The sequence below is a fragment of the Talpa occidentalis genome, unplaced genomic scaffold, assembly GCF_014898055.3.
Source record: "Talpa occidentalis isolate TD23 unplaced genomic scaffold, MPIMG_talOcc4v2.1 talOcc4.6, whole genome shotgun sequence".
In the NCBI taxonomy this organism is placed as follows: Eukaryota; Metazoa; Chordata; class Mammalia; order Eulipotyphla; family Talpidae; genus Talpa; species Talpa occidentalis.
The window spans coordinates 94,334,107-94,359,000 of NW_023604972.1; the positions used below are offsets into that span (position 1 = coordinate 94,334,107).

Consider the following 24,894-nt stretch of genomic DNA (forward strand, 5'->3'; position numbering starts at 1 on the left):
AGTTGGATGCCAGCATTTTCCTAGGCTACTGGCTACTTCCAGGTTTGCTTTAGTCAAAAGGAATGAGACTTGCCAGCTTTAGGAAAAATGCAAACCCACAAAATTATGTAAGATGGCATGATCCAAGTATGCGGGGCTACTCTGTTGTGAAGACTGCTCAAGCATGTGAGTGCATTGGCTTTTGAACAGTGTCACTAATATATGGTATGAATGTGATTTTTTTTCCAGGACTTTTTGGAAGAGCTGAAGCTGGTGGTGAGAGGCTCGCTGTTCCAAGTTGCCAGCCTGCAGGACTGCTTTCTGCAGCAGAGTGAGCCACTGGCCACTCCGAGCACAGGTATGGACTCTTGGGCAGTTTGCATGCCCTCTTCAACACAGGCACATCCCCAGGTCCCTGAAAGGGCTGCACCCAAGCACAGAAAAGTGGGTTGTCAGCAGAGCAGCCATACAGGATAAATCTACAGAAATTAGACTTTGATTCCAATGCCCAGGAATATCTTCATTGCACTTTTATTTATTTTTCCTAAGGGATGTAAAATAATTTTTATACTTTTATTTTTACAACTCATATTAATTTGGACTGATTAGCCAGTGCATTATTAGAATTTTTCAGGTGAACTTGATGAATTATCCCAAGTTAAATTCCTCTGTCATTGGTGGGTTTATTTTTTTTTTTTTAAGATTTATTTATTTATACAAGACCTGGGGTACAGGTCAGAGTCATGGGAGGGTGAGAGGATTCACCAGAGACAGAGCAGGGAGCAGAACAGGCAGACGGGGAGCAGCGGGCAAGACAGGAAAGGTCTGCTGTGCCATGTGGGTTTTTCCCTGGCTGGCCGGGAATCGAAGCCACGCTGCAGAGGCTGCGGACAACTTCACTGTGCTCAACCGCTGCGCCACCGGGGAGGCCCTGTCATAGGCTTTTGAATCCTTTTATGGTGATTCTATGGGAAATCATTTGTTTTTGAGTCACTATAAAAAAGTCACTGACTAAATGTTGCCTTTGCTATTCTAATAGGAGACTTTAATCGGCAGTTCTTGGGGCAGATGACACAACTAAACCAGCTGCTGGGAGAGGTGAAGGATCTTCTGAGACAGCAGGTAACAACGGAGACATGCCTCCAAAAGAAAACCTAGCTTTTGTAAGAGCTAGCAGGCTGTAGGCCTGCAGAAGCAGGGAGGTAGGCCTGGAGTCAGACCTCGGGTACCCCATTAGCCCACCACCCTAGAGCTCTGCCAGGAGGGTTCTGGAAAGGGGGACAAGCGTGTGATGAATGCACCTGGCTCCAAGCACATGGGAACTGTCCAGGGCTACTTCAGCACAACTTGAAGAGGTGTTTAATAGACTGCTACACATGGATTCTTTCATTCTGGAGTATATGTCAGGTATTCCTTTTCCATCCTTTTTTTTTTTTCCCTTCCCATTTCTAAAGGTCAAAGAAACGTCATTTTTGCGAAACACCATTGCTGAATGCCAGGCTTGTGGTAAGTGCTTTTCTAGTAACTGGCTCATTCTGAGTTGGACAAGCAGATGCAGATTGATGAAGGGCCTAGGGTGAGGCTACATTGGCTGTGGTTTCTGGAGGTTTGGCACAGGGTTGGAGAGAAGGGAAGTTTCATTATGTATCAAGTATATTTTTCTAGTAGTGAATAAGCCTGTGGATTATTGGATTTTTTAGGTCCTCTCAGCTTTCAGTTTCCAACCCCCAACACACTGGTGGCCCCTGCACCTCCCTCGCCCCCAACACCCTCACTGCGCCGGTGTGACTCCAACTCATGCTTCCGTGGTGTCCGATGTACCAACACCAGAGATGGCTTCCAGTGTGGGCCCTGCCCTGAGGGCTACACAGGGAATGGGATCACCTGTTCCGATGTTGATGAGGTAAAAGTTCAACTAGATGGGAAAGGACTCCCTAAGTATTTGCACATTCTATAGCTTATGGAAAAAGAAACCAGAATGCTGACTAAGAGATGGCTTGGGTGGTCCTCTGGCTACATAAAAGCTGCTTCCTCATAAATCTGTAGAGACCACAAATTGCCATGAGCAGCAGGCGGAAGGAGAAATGACACATAAGTGTGGCTGTGTTCATGACATTTCCTCTGTTTCCAGCTTTTCCTACTGGCCAAGGTTGATAAAATGCTGAGATTTGGACTTCATGCTTTTGCATTGATTATTTCTCTTGAGCATTCTGTTAAAATGTGTTAAAAGGCTGACTTTTCCATATTTTTGCCATCATGGGAAGGGGAAGATCTCTGTAAGAATACATTTCGGTTACAACTGATTTCTTCAGACTTCCTGAAATAGAGGAACAGAGGGGAATCTCACCAAGATTGGTTGAGGAGCCTCCATAATGTGCGAGTCACTCAAAGTGCCCCAAGGATGGAGTCAGAGAGACATACAGTAAATACAGGCTGTTCAGCCAGCTGGCAAAACCTGTGGAAGGAACTGTTTCAAAACCATGGTTAATCACTAGTCCAACCCCAGAGTAGTGTTCAGAGTAGGTAGCAAGCCTGCACCAGAATGCGGCCTTTCCCTTCCACCTGGACTGAGGAAGGCCAGAAGGACAAATGGAGAGGGCAGGGAGCTCACACCCCTCCTGCAGGCCCAGTTGATTACCCCCCATCCCCCCAGGTAGTAAACTGCTAAGATGGTTTCTAGTGATCCCTCAATTGGAGAAACATCTGCACACATTTCACAGAACTACATCTGGTTTTTATCTGTGAGCTGGAATTTTCCTCCTTTTAAAAGGGCAGGAAGTAGTCATGTTTTTTACATTAGTTGAAGTGGTTAAAAAAAAAGGGGACCAGAACCAATATACTAGACTCCAAGAGCCTTGGAACAGCCATGGGCTTGATTGGGCATGAAGGCAGGCACAGACTGTGATGGATCACATCTTACTGAAGAAACAACGGACTTGGCTTGACCTCCCAAGGCCTTTTCATTTGAGCAGTTGCTTCAAAAATCCCTTTGAACTCATCTCATCAGTCAGCTCACAAGTGACCCAGCAACATTATTCTTTTAGATTTTAAATTGGATTTTCAAATTCCAAGTTAGAATCTCAGGAAACTTAGAAAGGGAGGGGTAGACTAGTTAACATTAAGGACCCTTTCCATTTGACTGTGCCCTTATTCTGTAATAAAGCAAAGCCCAAAAAGGCAGCCCCAGATTGTGTGGGTCAAGGAAGTCGGTGGGTAACTACAAAATTGGAAACCTTAATTTTCTTTTGTTAGTTTGCCACCAAAAAAGTGATTAAGTGAACAAGCTAGCATATACAAGTAGATGAATGCAAGTTTGAGACTGCTTTCTCCATATGGCTAAAAACTTTGAATTTTTTCTCTCCAGTGCAAATACCATCCCTGCTACCCAGGCGTGCGCTGTGTCAACTTGGCTCCTGGCTTCAGATGTGAGGCCTGCCCAGTAGGCTTCACAGGGCCCATGCTGCAGGGTGTTGGCATTAATTTTGCCAAGTCAAACAAGCAGGTAGGCCGAAGTTATGGTCTTTCTATTCTTTTTCTATGTTAATTGCCAACAGAAAAGCGTTGGTTTCCACCTCTTCAGTATAGCCCTTAACCTACTTGAACAACTGCTGCCACATGGAAGGCATGTCATGGTGCACAGTGGGCAATTTGGAAACTTTCCAACCATTTCTGAGTATATGTTCATAAGGCCTGTAATGTGGATGCCATTCAATTGGGATAATAGAGCATCACTAGGAAAAGTGAATGGGGTCAGACTATGTGGCATGGTTTTAGATTTATTTTGTTGATAGCTGTTAAACATCTAGTTTTGTAGAAAAACTTGATTATCAGGGAAACAAAGCTTTGAAAAATTAGATCACTTCTGTAGAGTCATTGTTGCCAATCAGAAGCTGTTTTAGATATGAGAGGATTTCAAGAGTAGAAATAATCCCCTAAGGAAACCTTATATAAGCTCTAAATTGCCATAAAGCCCTTGAGCACTTTGTGACAGTCTCCATTTATTTCCAAATGTTCTACTATATCCTGGTCATTATTTAACTGACTGACTCTGAAATTCTTTTTGATGTTTTCAGCCCTTAAAAATGGATGGTCTATAAATATATTTTACTACCTCAGGGAAATTATTAGCTTTGAAGAAGGGCATGGGTTCATTATTTCCTAGCTGCCTATCAAAGGATTCTAGAGGGCATCATTTTTTAGACTAGAAAAGGAAGGCAGGCTAGACTCATAGGAGTGACAGGAAGCCATTAGAGTAATGACCCACAGTTTCCTTTCCTCTCCTCTAAAGACAAAATCTCCGAGACTCAACCCAGGAGAATAGACAAAATGAAATAGAAGATGCTTTGTGTAAGCTAGTAAGGAATATTTCCCAGTGGGATTCCAGCAATGTGGGAGATTGAACTAAAGTAGAAGGAATCTACTTTGCTAAATTTTAACAACAAATGTTAATATTTTACTGATATCAAAAGAAATAAAAGGAAATGTGCAAGTTCTGGAAACGAGGAAATTCAGAGACATTAGTGCAAATGATGCTACAGCAGCTCATGGAAGAGAGTTGCTGGGTGTAGACTCTATGAGCAGGGAGTCAGGGTTTCACACCTATATGGGCACAGTAGATGTAGTCTTGGACCTTTAGAAAGACCTAAAATCCCTGCATAAAGCCAGAAACCTCAAAGAGCTCCCCAGTTCCATTAGCATGGAATATCTTTCTGCTTCTTAGTTTCCATTGTGGAGGTCTTTCACTTCCTTGGTTAACTTTTGTTTCTGGGTATTTTATTCTTTTCAACGTGACTGTGGGTGGGAGATTGTTTCCTTGACTTCTCTCTGATACTTTATCATTGGTGCATGGAGGCACAGCCTGTTTTTATAAGTTGATTTTGAATACTGCAGCTTTGCTGTGTTTGTTTATTGTTCCAGTGGTTTTTAGGTAGCCTTTGGGATTTTTCTATGTGTAAAATAATTTTTTAAGGAGGAAAAAAAGGAGATGAGAGAACTTCACTAGTCCCAAAGAAGCTCTGTGTCAGTTTTGGGACATGACTGACAAAAATGAAATTACCCACAGCAAAACAAAACTCCAAGCTTGTACCAAATATAGTGTGTTCCAAATCTTTGTTACATATTTGATGCAGAAACACAGGGTTGAAAAAAAAGCATGAAAACCAGCTCTGGAGCAGTTTAATCCTCAGGGCCCTAGCTAATGTCAACGTCATGGCACTTTGTGAAAATACTTCAAAACTCAGGGCAGTGAAAGGCCCACAGACAAGGAGGGATACTAAGGATATGCTCCAAACAAAAAATGACAATTTATATGAAGAAGCTACCATGAGAAAAACCATGATAAATGTAAAATAAGTTCAAAAGGATAAAGAGGAAAAGGAAGGAATAGATAATCCATAATTAAAGAATAGGGCAATAAGAAAAAAACAAGTAGTTTAAAACCTAAAGAAAGGGCCTCCCTGGTGGCACAAGCATTAAGCACAGCACTGTAAAGCAATCTGCAGCCTCCACAGCACGAGTTTGATGCCCAGCTGGCCAGGGAGCTACCCACATGGTGCAGCAGACCTCTCCTGTCTCACCCGCTGCTCCCCTCAGCAGTGTATTTCAGTCAGTCTGCCTGTTCTGTTCCCCACTGTGTCTCTGGTGAATAATCTCACCCCCTGCACCTCTGGCCTGTACCCCAGTTCTTGTGTGCATAAATAAATAAATCTTTAAAAAAAAAAAACCTAAAGAAAGCAGCTTCAATGAAAACATAATTATTGATGCTAACAACTGAATAGATGGGCAAAACAGCTAACAGGAAATTTATAGATTGGAAGGTAGAGCTAAGGAAATCATTCAGAGTATAGCACAGAGAAATAAAGATATGAAAAATATGAGTAAGAGACTAATGGTCAAAAGAAGAGATTAATAAGAAAGGCCAATATTTGTTTAGTTCCATTAAAAGAACAGGAATAAAGGGAAGCTGAGAATTTTCTAAATTGAAGAAAAATAGAAATCATCAGATGTGAAAAGTACATTGTGACCCAAACAGAATAAAGAAGAACCTTCCTGACTAAAAAGGGGTGGAACAAATTAATTGTACAAAGTTGTCTTTTCTAACAACTTTAAATACCAGACAGACAGTATCACTTGAAATTAGGTTAAGTACAGACTGGTACAAAACACAGGGAGATAGCTGAAATGACCCTCTGATAACTCTCTACCTGAAATTCTGTTGTCATGCACACAAAAATATCAAAGAAGGAAAATTTGTCTGCATTTCTGTTTAAACTGTCTTGTTAAACTTTTCTGTACTAGGTCTGTGCTGATATTGATGAATGTCGAAATGGAGCATGTGTTCTTAATTCTATCTGCATTAACACTTTGGTGAGTATTTTTCATGATTGTTGCTATTAAAGCCAGACCTATTAGTAAAAACAAGTGTTTATAGACCATAACCCTCAGAACACATGTAGAATATATAAGCATAATGTATTTGATTAGCAGAATGAGGACAAACATTTGTGCTGGAAACCATTTGTAGCATACAGTTGACCCTTGAATAACATGGATTTGAACTGTACAGGTCCACTTATATGTGAATTTTCTCGTAAACAAAGGACAGAATTTATGGTATTGATACTTATGGTACTGTAAATGTATTTTCTTCATGATTTTCTTTTCTCTAGTTTACTTTATTGGAATACAATATAGTACAAATAACATACAAAATAATTGTTGACAGTTAAGGTTTATGTTACCATTTAGACTTCCTGTCAATGGCAGGCTATTAGTACTTAAGTTTTGGGGCAATTAAAACTTATATGCAGATTTTCAACTCTGAAAGCATGTTGTTCAATGGTCAGCTATAAGAGTAATTTTATAAGTAATATGCCAAATTTGGTTTTTGTCTTCTGTCAGAGTTGGGCTCCTAGATAAATGTTTATTGAATAAAATTGTGTCATCCTAGTATTTTTTTAATGAAGAATTTCATAGTTTATATTAACAGTATAGTATTCCAGAATATGCATTACTGGTGCCAATATGACCCCTGAAGGGGATTCATTAATTTCATAAAACTTACCAAAGTTATTGCTGTGAAATTAAAATGCTTCGCACTTAAGGGGTCTAAAATTTAAGTACCGAGAAATGGGTTTTATTTCTGAAAGTTCCTGTCAGTTGTTTCCAGACTGGTAGGTATAGCACAGTAGACTGGCAACAAAAGAACTGGTTCCACAGATGACTATTTCTATCACTGTGTCCCTGGGAAAAGTATTACTCTTTACATTCCTAGATTCCTTGTATGTAAAAAGCATTTTATAAATATCAAGTTGCTTGTTTTAATGTTCACAACAGCCTTGTTACTAGGCATTATTTTTATGCCCATTTTACATGTCAGCAAACTGAGGAACAAAAGAGTTAAGTAATGACACTAAGGCCACACATCTTAAAAAACTTTGAGGCTAGCAGCAAAGTCTGTGTTCATACCCACAATGCACTGCTGCCCAGGAACAGACAGAGATCTATTGCTTCATAGCTCCTTACCAGGACAAAGCTAGTCTGCAGAAATAGATAGGGGAGACCTTGACATAAAAGTAATTACTACAGCCACCCAGGGAGCAAAAAGTAGATAGTGGAACTGTCTATAAAATAGAACTAAAGAGAGCCCAAAAAGTGACGGAGCAGGCAAAAGGAAAAATGAACAGAAACCAAAAAGGGGGAGAGAATTGACCAAATGGAGCAGTCCAAGAGCTGAAAGATCAAAAATTATCATTGAAAGACATACTTTGGACTTGGCAATTAACAGAGTGTAAGTGACTAAAATCATTGAGTTGCATACTTTATATGGTTGTCTTGCGTGAAATATAAATTTTATCGTAATAAAGCTGTTAAAGAAAAAGTCATGCCTGGCCCTGGAAGCTATTGCAATAGAATTGACAGCTCATTTGCCTGGTTTCTTCCATCACAGCCGGCCTCATCAAGGATTCTCAATGCAAGACCACCAACATTTTTCTGTGTGTGCCTGTTCCTTTGTTACTCAATTACTAAAAAAGCCAAAGGAACAGTAAAAAAAAAAATTCCTAATTTACTTTCTAATCAAACCGTCTCCCTTTGTCCTTAGAGTAAACCCTTTCACTTCCCGTCTCAGGACTTCTTGAAACTATAGCCCTTCCCCCTGTTGTCCTTCACAGTGGAGTTGGCAAGTCAAAGTGACAGTTCGCAATCTAACTGTATTCTGCCCTTGCTTCTAATCCTTCATTGTCTACTTGTCCTGCCACAGCTTCCAATCTGGTGGTGTCTTCACCAATCGTCTTATGAGACGCGCACATAGTCAGAGAGGCAGGCATGGGTCTCACTTAATCCTGGCATCATATACGTATAAAGACAAACACAATTGTATTAAAAAAAAAAAGACAATGGAATATAATTGAAAGCCCAGAAATATATGTATATGGAGCCAGGACCATACAATGGGGAAAGGAGAGCCTAACAGATGGTGCGGGGCAGTCACATATTTAAAAGGATGATGTTGGATCTCTTTCTAAATCCATGCACAAGAATAAACTCTAGATGGAATAAAGTGGATAGAAGACCTGCAACAATAAAATATATATAAGCGAATATTAGTGATAACATTTTATAAGATCAATGATAAAAGATGTTTTTGGATATTTGACCCCTTATAGCTAAGGAAATAAAAATATAAACAATTATGACTACCTCAAATTAAAAAATTTTTACACAGAGAAAAAAACTACAAGTAGATTAAAGACTTCCTACTGAATGGGAGAAAACATTCACATATTAACACAAATGACAAAAGTCTAATATATTCAAGATGCAAAAAAAGGTTTAACACTGAATAAAGCAACCCAATTAATAGTTAGCAGATCTGAACAGACAACTCATCAAAAAGTATATCTAAGAGGTCAGTAGATACATTGAAAAAAATATTCATCATAGCTTTTAATAAGGGAGAAGCAAGTGAAAACCACAGTGAGTGCGACATACTAATAAACCCCAACAGGTGCTGGTGACGATACAAAGAAAGAGGAACCTTCCTATTATGCTGCTGGTGGGAATGTAAACTGGTGAAGCCATTTTGTAAAATTAGCTGGATTTACCTTAAAAAACTGAAAATGAAAATACCGTATCACCCGGCAATCCTGCTCCAAAGAACACAAAACCATCATTTACAAAAACTATACCCTCTACGGTATTTATTGTAACACTATTTATGATAGCCAGGACATGACAGGAGCTGAAGTCCCACTGACAGAGGGTTGGATCAAGATGTGTTCCACACAAAAAGAACACTATTCCACAGGAAGGACAGATGAAATGTTGCCATTTACAGCAGAGGATGGTGTTGGAGGTAATTATGTATAGTAAAGCAAGTCAGAATGACAGACAAATACCGGATATTTACATTACAGACAATTCAACAAAGCAGAGTACTTAGAAAAAACCAGCAGCCATCAATAATGAAATGTAGTATCTGAAATTAAAGGGTAGAAAAGATCAAAGGGGACTAAGGGATGGGAGTGAGAGGGGAAACATAGAAAAAAAAATAAAAAATACATAATCTCCCCTCCCAAAAGGCAGGGGAAAAAAGGGCACAGTGCCTTTGTTCACAGTTCTGAATCCTTGACTCATTGTCTTGTCTTTGCTGCCTGCAGGGATCTTATCGCTGCGGGCCTTGTAAACCAGGGTACACTGGTGATCAGACTAGAGGATGCAAAAGTGAACAAAACTGCAGAAATCCAGAACTGAATCCTTGCAGTGTGCATGCACGGTGCATCGAAGAGAGGCATGGAGATGTGACCTGTGTGGTATGTCCCTTTTTTTTTTTTTATCATTTTTCATCCTCCATTTTCATCACACCCCTCTCCAGTTTCTACTTGCTTTAAAATACTCAAAAATGAAAACACTGCAATCCAGATAAATACAGACTGTAATAGTAATAGGGTCAAGTGGACTTGTAGGAACAGTTTAAGTTCACGTAACCATCAGCTGCCTTTTCTGTCCTTGCCTGTCAGTCAACAGTTTCCTTGGGCACCTCATGGGTGGAGCCCCAGTCACAAAGGCCACTCTGTGGAGGCTCCAAGGAATGAGCAGGTGGATGTGCAGGAGCCTTCTCCCCTCCTGCTGTCTACTGCCCTGTCCTCTTGCTTGGATAACTTGGCACACCGCTGCCATTTCAAACTGGTTTTACCCTTAACATGTCCAGTTGCAAATCTGTGCTAGTGCTCCAGGAGGTGGGTCACACTAGAGAGGTGGTGGGTGGTGTCAGCCCTTGGAGAGAAGCTCCTTTCTCCTGTAGTTAAGTGGGAGGGGCAGAGCTTCCTGACTCTGTATCCCTCCACCCAGATTCTGGAATAGCTCAGTGGATAGTCACTCTGTCTGCACCTTCCCAGTCCTGGAGCCAGTCAGCTTGGGAGGCTGACAATCCAGCAGGCCAGTCTTGCCTGATGTGGGTGTCACAGGGGTGGGTGTAGGGGGTCTTGCTGAAAAAGGTGTGTTCCTGCCATCCACTCCCAACCCCAGGCTCCAGAGGCTGCAGGGACACTAATCCCTGAGACACCAGCCATCTTCTCTGTTCTCCTCCTCCTCCCGTTCCGGGGAAGCCAGACCTTCCGCAGACAGCCCTTCAGAGTCAGATTCTCGAGTTCATGGAGATCAGATCTCTGAGTGGATTCTGGGAGATTTTTCCCTCTTTATACCTGAAACGTAGACTTCTTTATCTCTAAGCCCACAGAATTGTCTATAGTGAACATATAATTTTTCATACAGGAAATAATAAGAATCAAAATTTAAAAAAAAATAATAATAATGACATAGGCTCTCTCCAGCAACATATAGTCCCTAGCATGGTCCTAATGAAGGAACTTGGTGGGTTGGGGATCAACCAGCAATTTCTCTAATTCCTGTTGGTTGGGCATGTTTATTACCATTGAGAAGCAAGTGTATCTGTGCTTAACTTCTCATTTTCAGTGAACAAATAGATGACTTCCTTGGGATGGTGGGTGATTGGGTTCTTAATATGTTTTTGAATTTGTAATAAGGTGCAATGACAGATGGTAAAGGATTAATACTCTTGGTATGACTACTAAGATAATTTAATCTGCCAGAAAAATGGCTCATTAAAAATGTATTTGTTCCTGGAGGAAATTTTTTCTTCATCAAAATGAGTCAAGGACCATACCCCATGGCCAGGCTTTCCAGGCCTTCTAAAGGCCCTAAGGCAATTGCACAGGGGTAGTTACAGGAGGGGTGTCTTCGGAATCCTGCCTTCTAAATCTCTGTTTGCAGAGGGGCAGTGCAGATGATCTAGAACAGGCAGCTACAGCTAGGAAGTCACTGGTTATAAATCACCTTATTTTGATTAACAAGGCCAGGAAATTGTAACATTTACGTCTTGTAACATTTCCTTTCACTTGGCCATGGCCCTCTTCCTCAGCTGTCTTCTGCTCTCCTTTCATGTCCTTTCATAGGTCAGCTTTTCCTCCCCCTGTCTGATTCCCTGTCATTTTATAGGTCTCTTTCTTCCTTGTCCCTTTTGCTGTTCTGCCTGTTTTTCCTACAGTGTCCATTCTGCTCTTGGACTGAGCTTCCAGGTACCACCTCACACCCTGGACATGGCTTTTAGAAGGATTTCCTTTCTCTTTGGTTTGTTAGTCATCCTTTAACTGGGCCAGCTAGGATATGGGATATGGGGATGAACTCAAAAGTGCACGTTCATCATATATAAATGGCGAAAGACATTGGACTGTGATAAACTTGAATTCAAGTCCTACCTCTGACCTTGAACAAGATATCTAACCAATATGAGCCCAGCTGATTTTTCTGTAAAATGGGATAACCTTACAGCATCATCGTAAAGATTGGAGAAAACAGTTGTCAAGAATCTGGTGTAGAAGAACCCTTGCTTTAATGTATATTTTGCTGATAGTGAGGGCTTGCTCTTATTGGCTGGTGGTGGCAGGATACTGGAGTAGGCTTCTCTAGGGGAGTAGAGACATGGAGACCAGCACTGTATCTATGGGAACCATCTTCTGTTACAAGAAAAGGGTATGGATAGAGATAAAACATTTTGGTTCTTTCTTTGGTGGAAATTGATCTACAAGATTCTTTTATTCAGAGATAGGACTGTGTTTCAATAATAAGAAAAGTGGGCCTCCCTGGTGGTGCAAGGGTTAAGATGCAACCAATGAAGCCATTTGCAGCCACTGTAACACAAGTTTGATCCCCAGCCAGGGAGCTACCCACATGGCGCAGCAGACCTTTCCTGACTCGCCTGCTGCTCCCCTCAGCAGTGTATTTCAGTCAGTCTGCCTGTTCTGTTCCCCACGCTGTCTCTGGTGAATCCTCTCACACCCCCCCCCTCCACATCTCTGGCCTGTACCCCAGTTCTTGTATGCATAAATAAATCTTTTATAAAAAAAAAAAAGTGCCCCAAAAGCCAGTCTACCTGCTCACTTGTTCATTTGCACTGTGAGAAGAAATCAGATAATCATGGAAATCATTTCGGTAAGAACTCAAAATCATAAATACACTTTGAAAAGGAATTCCATATAAGAAATTTAGTACATGAATAGAATGACAAATGTACCAGAATTATGTGTTGCATCATTATTTGCAATAGAAAAAGATTCTAAAAACCTGATGCTCACCAGTAGAATACTGGTTGTGCTAACTGAGGCACATGTATACTTGCATACGATATATCTGTGCCCATTAAAAGAGATGGCATGAGGGCCTCCCTGGTGGTGCAGTGGGTTGAACGCAGAACTGAAGCTATCCACAGCCTCTGCAGCGCAGGTTCGATTCCCGGCCAGCCAGGGAGATTCCCACATGGCGTGGCAGACCTCTCCTGTCATGCCCACTGCTCCCCTCAGCAGTGCTTTCAGTCTGTCTGCCTGTTCTGTTCCCTGCTCTGCCTCTGGTGAATCCTCTCACCCTCCCATGCCTCTGGACTGTACCCTGGTTCTTGTATAAATAAAAAATAAATCTTTAAAAAAAAAAAAAGATGGCATGAATCTACATGGAGTGATATGGAGAAAGCACCCATGGTTCAATGTTAACTAAAATCAAGGTACAGGACAATATAGATGTGTGTGTTGCCAATTGTGTTAGAGGACAAAACGAGAGGAAAATTGATAGTGGGTTTGCTTCTGTATGCACAGCTCCTTTTCAAAATTATACATGAAAAGGGATTGCCTTGATTACCTCAGGAATTGGAAGGAGTTGTCACTCTATCTCCATTTTTACCTTTTGAACCTTGAACCAATAGACTATTCGAAAAAACGGTTTAGTAGTTTTAAAACCCTACCCAACAATGCAATCTAGCTCTGGGTGGTAGAGGCCCCGTCTCACCAGGCTCAGCTCCCCAGACTTCTGATTGGCTTTTCCTCCACAGTGTGGAGTTGGCTGGGCTGGTGATGGCTATGTCTGCGGAAAGGACGTAGATATTGACAGTTACCCGGATGAAGAACTGCCATGCTCTGCCAGGAACTGCAAGAAGGTAAGGATATCAAGCAGGAAAAGAGGGTGTGTGTGGGGGGGGGGTGCTTTCCAAAGCCACATCTAATATGGGTACTGTGTTCTGCAGATTCCATTTAAAATTGCATTTGTAAAGTCGCTGCACCTCAAATGTAGGAACAATAAAACCAGGCAGTCACAGTCGATCTCAAGGTCAGAAATAGTTTTTGACTTAAGACAGATAATAGGTGGGAGTTAAGGGAAATAGAGGGTGCAAAAAGTGTACAAGCTGTTAGATGAATAAGATCTTTCAACTGTAAGGTGAATATATGTATTGTATAGCATGTGAGCATAATTGGTAACACTGTATAATTGAAATGTGCTAAGATAAAACTTTATCCTCACCAAAAAGGGGAGAGAGGGGGGAAGTATGTGGGATGATCAATATATGTGATAGAGGAAATCATCACCACACACTTGTGTGTACACACACACACACACACACACACACCCCTCTCAAATCATCATCCTGGACATTTTAAATATCTTATAATTTTATATGTCAGTTCAATAAAGTTTAAAAAATATGTAGACAGATATAGATGTTCCTCTGAGCTGTGTTTCCCCCTAAGGACAACTGCAAATATGTGCCCAATTCTGGCCAAGAGGATGCAGACAGAGATGGCATTGGAGACGCTTGTGATGAGGACGCAGATGGAGACGGGATCCTGAATGAGCAGGTACTGCTTTGAGGGGAGGGCCTGTGAGTTGCCACATACCAGCGATGGTGGAAGGCGGCTTGTGAAGTCAGCTATTTATATTTAATCTTTCCAAATGTTCGTTTCCATGCCAGCGTTCCCATAGTGCTGCAACTTTTATTCTAAGATTCTCAAATGTTTAAAATATAAAACCAACAAATTTGAGCCTCCTGAGTGCTGACAACTCATGACAGTGGGGCCTGGGAGCAGGCTCCACCACGGGCCCAGGCACACAGGGGTTAAGTAAAAGTCTGAGTAAATGTCTGTTCTTCTGATCCTTTAGGACAATTGTGTCCTGACTCACAATGTGGACCAAAGGAACAGTGACAAAGATATCTTTGGGGATGCCTGTGATAACTGCCGCACTGTCCTAAATAATGACCAGAGAGACACTGATGGGGACGGAAGAGGAGATGCCTGTGATGATGACATGGATGGAGACGGTGACTTTCTTGCTCTCTCTTTTTTGGGGATTCATTTGTCCTCTTGCCCCTATTCTCTGTAAAGAGTGGGAATAGAAGAGCTGACTGGGAGGACCTTCCTGCTTGAGGTGGTTTCATGTGACCTTGTCTGGGGGCCTCAAGGTTGACATATTTCTATGGAAGGAGACTGTGCAGCCCACTGCCCTATTTAATAACCTTGGGTGTTTCTGAAACGCTACATCATTGGCAGAAACTATGGCAATCACTTTAAGCAATGTTTCGTCAGGGTTGTGTTTTTGTATAGGAATCTGTCTTCTAGAGTATAACTTTTCCCCCATCCTTTTCACCTGTGAGACCTGGAAATGGAGAATTGAACAAGAGGGCTTTGAGCAAGGTCACAGGCTACAGCTTCAGGTCAGATTCCTCCTGCAGAGAAGCAGGTATTTCCCAAGAGACGTAGACATCCCATCTGTTCAGGGAAAGGCTGTGGCGACAAATGGCCTCTACAGGCGTCATTTGTCACCTGTGGGGGTTTCATATTGTGGTCTGTGTGACTGTGACCCCCTGGGGTAAAACTCCAGAGCTCTGGAGCCTTACCAGATGTGCAGGAGGATATGTGTTCCTATGAAGCTTCCATAACATGCAAGTGTCATCAAGTGTCGGCTGGGCCTGAGATTCTGGAAAATATCACATCACAGTGTCTTGAAGGAAATTCCTTTTATAAATGTACCCCCCAATAGTGTCCTCAGCTTGCTAAAACATGGCCTTATTTTCTGTGACCCCAACTGATGACCTGTAGCCAGTGCTGTTCTGGAAACCAGCTCAACAAAATAAAACAGCACCCTGTGTTGTAGCATTTGCCCATATGGGTGATGCAAATATTCCACCTTCATGAATTTGAGTTACCAATATAACTAGATTATAACTCTTGAACATGAAGCTGGGAAGAGAAGGGTGCAATGACCTGGCTCCAGCACACCACTGCCTGAGCCCAGGGTCCCCAACAATGCCCACAGCCACACAGTCCTCTTCTTGCCTCCTAAGCTCACAGACTCCTCATCTGCTTTTATAGACCTTGATATCTTACGTAGTGCTTCAGCTCACTCTTCATTTTTAAGTCTCCAGAATCCATCCTTTGATGTCACCTCTAGATAACTCCTGGACAAGGCACAACTTTCTAGGCTGTCTTTGTAGAAGACTGTCTCTACCTCCCCGTGTGCAGAAGTCAGGTATTCCAGACCTGTCTGTGGTGTTAGCCTGACTGAGGGAAGCTTTCCTTTCTCACAGGAATAAAAAACATTCTGGACAACTGCCAAAGAGTTCCCAATCGTGACCAATGGGACAGGGATGGTGACGGTGTGGGGGATGCCTGTGACAGCTGTCCTGATGTCATCAACCCTAACCAGGTTAGTGGGAGACAAGGGACTCAGACTCCCAGCTGAACCCGCCTATGCCAAGACTCATTTAAGCCCAGCATCTGAAAAGCACAGCGGAACCCACAGGCCCAGTTTTTTGCTGTTACCACACACCTTGCAGAGCAGAGGTGATGAAAGCGGTACATATTTAGGCCTGGAAGGTATAAGAAAGATATTAGAGTGCCGATGAGGTTAGTGATATGAGCTCAATGAGCCCCAAACATTAGTTCTTTCTTCTGAAAGGAAAATGTAACATGGAAATTTACCATCAGGAACCTGGTGTCTCTCAAGTCCCCAAACCCCTACACACCCTACATGTGGCCATTTCAGATTAAGTTCAGTCAGTGACTTATTGACTCTCCCCTCTCACTCTCCCTTCGTGTCTGGATAACTGAGTATGATGTGTCATGTATTTTCAAAGCCCTGAGAGAAGGGAGTCATTTTTGCCCCCTGTGACTCACTCCCCTTCCAGCTCCATGCCAAAGTGCCAAAGCAGAGCCTCGTCCCCAAGCCTGTGGCTGGCTCCCTTCCGACCCGTGCCGCCTTCTTCGTCTCCACCTGCCACTTGCTGCCCCGGCGCCCTATTCTAATCAGCTCATCTGGTGTGTAGGCAGCCCAGCCATGTAGCTTGATATTTTGGAAAGCTTTTTTGAAGATTCAGCATTGTGCCTACACCAATATGGTGTTGTCCTTTTGCAGTTTTCCACCAGCCCAATTCCAACGAAATAATTCCTGAGCTCCAGTGATGGGCCAGGCCTGCCTTCTCTGGAACATTCTGTGCAAACAGGCCCAGAGATAAATAACAGCACATTCTGTTCTCTTTGCAGTCTGATGTGGATAACGATCTGGTTGGGGACTCCTGTGACACCAATCAGGACAGGTATGGCACATTTCCCAGCTGTGGGGGGCTGGGTGGAAAAATCTGGAGAGCTTTATCTTTCCGACCTTCCTGCTGCTGCCACATTTTGGGATCACTCTAGATAGATTGAGCTGCTGTTGGAAAAAATCCCTTCCTTTGATCAGAGATGGGGGAGTGTGTGTGTAGAGGTGTGACGATGTCAGGAGGACCCTCTAGGCACACTAGCAGTCAAGTGTCACACTTCCGAGGTGGGCTCTGTAGTGACAGAGCTTCACTTACAACCTGGCTATCCTGCGGCTATCCTTGCCTTCTCTTTTTTGGGGATTCATTATGTTTCAGTTTTCTTATCTGTAAATTGGGGATGACAAAAGCCTTTGAAGACTGAGTTAATATATGAAAAGTGCATATTGCAGTTTGTTTCATAGATAGCACTCAACAGATATTAGCTTTTTTACTATTCTTTCTGCTTAGGAACAGTTCATCATCATCCCCAAATAGAAAGCTGTCAGTTTGCAGAGAGATCACTGTTGTTTCATTGCTCTGGAAATTTTCCATTCATTTTCCCTTGTTTGAGTGGAATTGTTCTATGCAAATGAATTTTGTCAGCCCTCCTAGCCCCACACAGATGGAGTCCTACATTAAGACACAAGGCTGGCTCAGATGTGGCAGGGACATCACCGGAAGTGTAGACACTTGCAGCTCTGCCTTAGGAGCATGGCGATCCAAGGAGATAAACCCTTTTAGCTCAGTCAGGAATCCTTAGAGACAGCAGCACAAGGAGGCAGGTGACCTGCTGCAAATGGAGACTGTTACTGTCAGAGCACCAGGAGAGGCAAGTTGGTGATAGTCTGACACAGGCTGGTTCTGTTCTGATGGGAGCTTGATAACCTCCCTAAGTTACATGCGTCCATGTATGCCTGTTGGCAGGTCATCCTGCTCTCTGGTTATCATGTACAGGAATGTCTAGAATATCTTGTCCCACCAGCCTCTAGATTTTTGCCTAAAATAAATGACTCATTTTGCTCCATTTTAATTTCCATAGACTTGAACCTTGGGGAGGAAGACAGAACTACTTGTTTTTTGCTTAAAAATGTTCAGGGCTAGAGAGAATGTCTTCTAATGGAGTGGCTCAGTCTTAGAATTTAAAAAAGCCTCCTGGCTGCATTCCAGGGAGTTCCAAGGCTTGAGCCAGGTCAGATCATTTTCGCTAGGACTCGTTTACCTCCTGCATGCTTCTGGGAAGTGTGACCTGCAGGATGTAGACAGGTCCCTGGCCTCCCTTTCTGGGGGGAGCAGGTGAAAAAGAGTATCTATCTCTGACCACAGTAGTCATGGGAGGTCTCTGCCAGCTCAGGGAAGCCTCTCAGGATGACAAAGCAGACTCATGGTCAGGTGGGCAGAGAATGAACGTTCTAAGAAGTGCTTTATTTTAGTTTTTGTGTCTGTGTGTAACGTCTCTTTTTTGTTTTTTTTTTAATATATATTTTACATTATTCTTCATTTTTGTACAATGTATGCTTTCTCCTTTTTCAATTTTGAGAAGTGCTTTAGACCAGGCTGGAGCCGGCATGCATGCTCACCTCTCAGGGGGATACATGTTCTCTTTGCCATTCTCCCAGGGCTTTCACATCGGTTCCTTCTTAGATCTTCTGGCCAAGGACTGTAAAGAATCATCAAAAAGAAAACACTGTAGCGCTTCCTTCAAGCCATGCATTTACAAGTGCCTTTTCATATATTCAGAATTTAATATGCAAGCCTATGAGCCAGGGACTGTTATGTCCCCATTTTACAGATGAGGGCACTGAGCCATCCAGGAGTCTAGGGTCATCATGTCTGGAACCACATGCTGGTCATGGCTGAGCCGCATTCACAGTGAGCAGTGTCCAGCTTCACTCTCTTCCCTTTGTGTAATCTGAATCAGGTTGTCCCCAGACTGATAGGAGCATCTGGTCACAAAATATGGACCCTTATCTTCTTGAGTAGGAAGTGATCTACTTTTAGCAGTTTGAGGGAGCAGGAAAATGGTTTGAGGCCCTAAAGCAGCCTTATCTAAGGACATTGAGTTTGATAAAAGACTAAGCCTGGTTAAAAACCCAAATCTCCCCTCCTTGATACCTGGACTCTGCATGCCCTCTGCTGAAGTGTCATTAAATCACCTCCTTGCTCCCACAGTGATGGAGACGGGCACCAGGACAGCACAGACAACTGCCCCAACGTTATTAACAGCGCCCAGCTGGACACTGATAAGGATGGAATTGGCGACGAATGTGATGATGATGACGACAATGATGGTATCCCAGACCTGTTGCCCCCTGGACCAGACAACTGTCGGCTAGTCCCCAACCCAGGCCAGGAGGACAGCAACGGTAAATGGGCTTATTCCATGACTGCATATGACCCCAGGGTGCCCTTCTACCACACACAGTGCTCACCTCTCCAGAGGCAGCCACTCAGACTAGCTGCAGCTTGTGTGGACAGTAGATAGCTGTGGACAATAGGTTGGCAGAGAAGAGCTGCTTTGCAGCCCCTGAGCAGCCCTAGAAGATTACACAGGGCAGGGAAATAGCCAAGGGTTTTGGGGAGCTGCTCTTCCCTCTTGCTTGTTCATTCACTAGGAGACACAGAAACAGAGCAAGTAGAACGGCACAGCGGCAAGTGGCTTAGGTGAATTCACAACCCCAGATGCCTGCAGGGTCAAGCCAGTAAGGAAGGGTGAGCATACATTCAGATGGAAGACAGCAGAGTGAGGATTGTGAGTGGTGAGGATGTATCCAGCCACGGCTGCAAAAATTCAGGTCTTAATACCATCATGTCAGCTGAACAGACAACATTTATAGGCCAGATTCAGCCTAAGATCATTAGAAATTATGGTCTCAGATATTCTGATAACAATTTCCCTTTGTCATTTGCTAATACAAAGTCAGATTAACATCCACCAGTTGGTGAACCCCACTCTATGTACATAAAGAACTTCCCAGACATAGAGTTAAGTTGTTCAAACTGACCTTACAAGAAACTCCAGGTGCTGCTGAGGACCACCTGGTGTCCCAGGTGGTGTCCCCGACAGACATGACTGATGCCAGGCCTTCTCTCCCAACACGGGGGGAACCAGTAGCCCTGGAGGTGGAGCTTGGATGCTGTCCTGCTTCCTGGTCTCCTTGCTCTGTCTAGGAGCAGGGGCAGGTATAGCCTCCTCACGTTCCTCTTCCCCACACAGGTGATGGGGTGGGAGACATCTGTGAGACAGACTTTGACCAGGACCAAGTCATCGATCGGATTGACGTCTGCCCAGAGAACGCAGAGGTCACCCTGACTGACTTCAGGGCCTACCAGACCGTGGTCCTCGACCCTGAAGGGGATGCCCAGATTGACCCCAACTGGGTGGTCCTAAATCAGGTGAGTGTCACACAGTTAGCGACACCTCAACTTTCCTTCTCAACACAGCCTCCTCTGAGAGCCGTAGGTAATGTCTACATGGTACCGCCAGTGAGTCAGGCACTGTGACACATGCGTCATTCCTCAGTGGCCCCATGTTACAGAGGAGGTGGTCAAGTCTTACAAAGCTTGCATGAGTTGCTGAGATTGGGACACAGCAGTCTGACACACACAGTCCCCCTCCAGGGGTCTGCTTCCCTCCAGGCAGGCACAGGGAGGCTCTGGGGATGGGCAGTCATCACCTACAAGACACACTCACTAGAAGTATGTTCTCCAATTAAGAATTTGAGTCAGCTAATTGATAGTTTTAGCAAAGTTATTTCCATGCAGGTTAACCTCTGTACCACCAGAGAGAAAAGTCTCGGTGCTATCAAGCTGTCACCAGCCACTGTAACATGAGTTCCATCCCCAGCAAGGGAGCTAACCCATGTGGCGCAGCAGACCTCTCCTGTCCTGCCTACTTCTCCCCTTAGCAGTGTATTTCAGTAGATCTGCCTGTTCTGCTCCCCACTCTCTGGAGAATCCTCTCAACCCCTGCACCTCTGGCCTACACCCCAGTTCTTGTATGCATTTTAAAAAAAGGCATTTCTATGCACCCTTAAGTTCTTTATTTTTAACAAGACTGTGCTTTTTCTGAACATGTAACAAGGCGAAGCAAGTCCTCACTCACTTCATCCTGAGCTCACTTAACTAAGATCACCCTTAAATCTCTCTGCAGGGCATGGAGATCGTGCAGACCATGAACAGCGATCCTGGCCTGGCAGTGGGTATGTCCAGGGCCTCTGTTGCCGCTTGTGTAGAATCACTCTTTCCAGTGATTCTTGTGGCTCACCTGTTTTTCTGATCTTTACAGGATACACAGCTTTCAATGGAGTTGACTTCGAAGGGACCTTCCACGTAAACACTCAAACAGATGATGACTACGCTGGCTTTATCTTTGGTTACCAAGATAGCTCCAGCTTCTACGTGGTCATGTGGAAGCAGACAGAGCAGACATACTGGCAAGCCACCCCATTCCGAGCTGTTGCAGAACCTGGCATTCAACTTAAGGTAGGGCGGTTAGAAGTCACCCCTCTCCCTGCCTGTCCTCCATGCCTTTCACCCTCCCTTTCACTTCATGTCCTCCCACAGGGCATTTAACTCAGCTCAGAAGTTAATGCACCTGTGCTGGTGTTCATATTAGGGCCTTACCTTCATTTGGATGTACAGGATCTACAGTCTAACTTCTGTGTGATTCATGTTGAGAATTTCAGCTGGTGTAGGGCCCCAGAAGTGGAGGTTTAGGGGTATATCTACATGCACATGAGGTTGGATACTGACCAGTCTGTTTCCTCAGTGAAGCCAATTTTATGGGGGAGGGCTGAGGGGCTTCCTGTGTCATTCCTGCTGGAAGGCAGCCTTCACCTGCTGCCTGTGGGGAGCTGTGGGTTTATACAATGCAAAGCACTGGACAGGCTAGCATAACATTGGCCAGGACTCACCTCGGTAGAAATGGCATTGAGTGTTTAGCTTTTGTCTGAATCAACACCCCTGGGATTCCAGAAAGGGTGGTCTGTGTGTCCTATTGTAAAATCCTGCTCATATCTTATCTAGGCTGTTAAGTCCAAGACGGGGCCCGGGGAGCATCTCCGCAACTCCCTGTGGCACACGGGGGACACCAGCGACCAGGTCCGGCTGCTGTGGAAGGACACCAGGAATGTGGGCTGGAAGGACAAGGTGTCCTACCGCTGGTTCCTGCAGCACAGGCCCCAGGTGGGCTACATCAGGTAGGCAGAGGACCCATCTCCTCACCTTGCCCTTGAAGCAAAGCACTCACTCCGTTCTGCATCACAGAGCCTTCATTTCCCTGACCGGGGCTGGTCTTCCAGGGCCCTCCCTTCAAGTTACACTTCCTAGAAAAAGATGAGGACACAGCATGATCATATAGAATATTAGGGCCAGACTGGATGTGGAAGCACCTCCTATGGGGGAAGACTCAGCCTTGCATTTGAATGGTGAGCTCCCTCTCCACCATGCTGGCTGGTGAGATGTGTGGCAATCTAACCTATGCATAATTTTATAAAATCAATCTGATCCCTAACAACATAGTAGAGAATAGTTTTTTAAAAATCGTGTAAATGCCTGGACACAGCACATCACAGGAGACTGAAATAGACATTTGCCCCTTTACCTGCAATCACTGGGAATGTGATATACTAATACAGATTGTTGTGTTGGTGACTTAAAGAATGGCGGTGTTACTAGTGGTGATATGAATTTACAATGATAAACAGCTCTTAATTTTCAAACACAAGGAAATCAACGGCTTCTTCCTGGAAAAATCAGTTTATATTGAAACTACCAAAAATTCTTGATGTTCACAAGTAAAAGGGAGTTAGATTCTAAACCCTGATGGTTTAAGCAGGCTCTTCACTTTCCCCAGAGTCAAGAGGAACATTCCAAAAAGTATGGGATGCAGGACAGGTTTGTGTTCTCTCCAGAGCCTTGTAAGCCATCCCTAGTTTCTGTCACTAAACGCCATAGTGACAGCCAAAAATGCCCCCACAAATTTTTAAAATTTTCTCAGAGTGCGGTCACTCCTGATGAGTGTCATTGCTGAGATATTCCACCAAATAATGTAAATCAGACCTATGGAAAAGCAGTGGTGGTTAAGCACGTTGTCTAGATACCGTCACAGGATGATAAAATCACAAAACCTCTTGGTTAATGTGTCAGATTGTGATTTCTCTAGCTCATCAGCAAGTACCCATCAAATCGGACTCTGTCCAAGGTCCATGGAGAGACAAGTTTGAAGGACATGGGCACATGGACTCTGCCTGGCAAGGAGCTTGCAATCTAGTAAGGAAGGGGCAACAGCTAGAGGATACTCTAGGTCTGTGAAGAATTGAGTATCAAACAGAGCAAGACCCATGTGTATAAAAGGTGGGACCCCTGGGCCTCCCAGTAGGAACTTTACCTTGGTTTTGGTTTCACGAGACCCACTCCAGCTCTGTTGTCTGCAGGGTGCGGTTTTATGAAGGTTCTGAGTTGGTGGCTGACTCCGGGGTCACCATAGACACCACCATGCGTGGAGGCCGGCTTGGCGTTTTCTGCTTCTCCCAGGAAAACATCATTTGGTCCAACCTCAAGTACCGCTGCAATGGTAACGTGCATACTTGTTACTGTACATGATCACCACTAGGATTAATCAAATAATGCACATTATTTTTATAGCATGCTTTACTCCCAGAAAGTTAAAGCTCATGCCGTATATTTATTGCAACCTGATGTCCCCTTATAATGGTAAAGTAAAAGGCAAATCTCATTTTTACTTTTGATAGATGAGAAAATTGAGACCCATGGATTTAAACTGCTTGGCTTAGGGTTTGGGGTTTAGTGAGAAATTCAGTCAGGTTTAATTTATAGGCAGCCTTTATTTTCATAGGGCTCAAACATAATCACAGCCTCAGAGCCCACTCTGCCTGCTAATTTTCTCTAGGCCCATGAATGAGCACTCCTGGGCTTTAGGCCAACATTTGCAAAAGCTGCCTGAAGTAGAAAATGGTTGCTGGGCCTTTTGGTGCCTGTTGGCAGGCTGACAGTGACCCCTAGAGGATGCCTGCACAAAACAGACAAGCCCAGATTCCAGGGAGGAAGGGATCTTGTGAGCCTGTATTGTTGATGTGTTGATTCTTGTTTCTTGTGTCTTTGAGTTCTTTAGGAAGGGATCTTATACTAACCTGTGCCGTTTCTTGCTTGCAGATACCATCCCAGAGGACTTCCAAGAATTTCAAACCCAGAATTTCGATCGCCTGGATAATTAAGGAAGCAATCCATAACTGCTTTTCCAAACACTAAAGCCATATATTTTTTAACTTCATACAACTTTCTTTATATACACTGTGGCTTTCTTTTACCAACATAAATATATCAAACTTTTTTATATGACTGTGGCAATAAAGAAGAAATAATTTCTAAAAACCATGTAACTCAGACATACATACTTGAAGTTCATCCTTTGATGGCAATTATATTGTTCTCCAAGGTATCCAGGTCGAACTTGCAGGAGGATCTTTTTTTCCCTCAGACCAGATCAGCCAGTGAGATGGAATGTGTGTTAGACTCAAGGAGTCACCTTTGGTCACTCTGCAGTCACATGCTCATCTCCGTGACATGGGCTTGGGCCACCTTCCTTATAAAGACTTTTCCTGACCATTCCTCACAGATTAGTCCTATTCTTTCAGATACCCTCACCCACCCCACATACACTTTCCACACAGACGATTATTCCTTAATACAATTGTGATTTATATATTTGGCTCCCCCTAGTGGAATATAGCCTTACTGGGCTGAAGGGCCGTGTTACAGCAATCAGTATCCTCAGTACCTTGGCAGTTGTAATATTGGAGCAGATGCTAGCTGGATGAATGAATGCCTCTGAAGTAACAAGGACTGTGGCATATAAATGGATTATCCATATAAATGGATAAGCCCTCCAACTCAAAAAGCCCACAGCATGTGCTCTGTTGGTATTAGTGACAGTGTACTAGGGCAGAAACTTGCCAGATTTGTACACTAGTTTTCTT

General features: G+C 43.6%; 1 protein-coding gene across 2 annotated transcripts in view; it reads left to right on the forward strand.

The window, feature by feature from the left end:
- THBS4 (thrombospondin 4) overlaps positions 1–24,282 on the forward strand; it is a 44,161-nt gene extending 19,879 nt beyond the window's left edge. For both annotated transcript variants that reach the window (XM_037529938.1, XM_037529939.1), the window contains exons 4-22: positions 229–337; positions 1,019–1,101; positions 1,434–1,485; positions 1,680–1,882; positions 3,344–3,481; positions 6,277–6,345; positions 9,639–9,791; positions 13,379–13,483; positions 14,073–14,180; positions 14,482–14,641; positions 15,908–16,026; positions 16,863–16,915; positions 19,067–19,260; positions 20,112–20,290; positions 21,048–21,096; positions 21,183–21,379; positions 21,923–22,095; positions 23,332–23,471; positions 24,071–24,282. In XM_037529938.1, the coding sequence (XP_037385835.1) occupies positions 229–337; positions 1,019–1,101; positions 1,434–1,485; positions 1,680–1,882; positions 3,344–3,481; positions 6,277–6,345; positions 9,639–9,791; positions 13,379–13,483; positions 14,073–14,180; positions 14,482–14,641; positions 15,908–16,026; positions 16,863–16,915; positions 19,067–19,260; positions 20,112–20,290; positions 21,048–21,096; positions 21,183–21,379; positions 21,923–22,095; positions 23,332–23,471; positions 24,071–24,132 (2,346 nt within the window). In that variant the 3' untranslated portion in view covers positions 24,133–24,282. The remainder of the gene's footprint in view (positions 1–228; positions 338–1,018; positions 1,102–1,433; positions 1,486–1,679; positions 1,883–3,343; positions 3,482–6,276; positions 6,346–9,638; positions 9,792–13,378; positions 13,484–14,072; positions 14,181–14,481; positions 14,642–15,907; positions 16,027–16,862; positions 16,916–19,066; positions 19,261–20,111; positions 20,291–21,047; positions 21,097–21,182; positions 21,380–21,922; positions 22,096–23,331; positions 23,472–24,070) is intronic.
- The last annotated feature ends 612 nt before the right edge of the window (positions 24,283–24,894 follow it).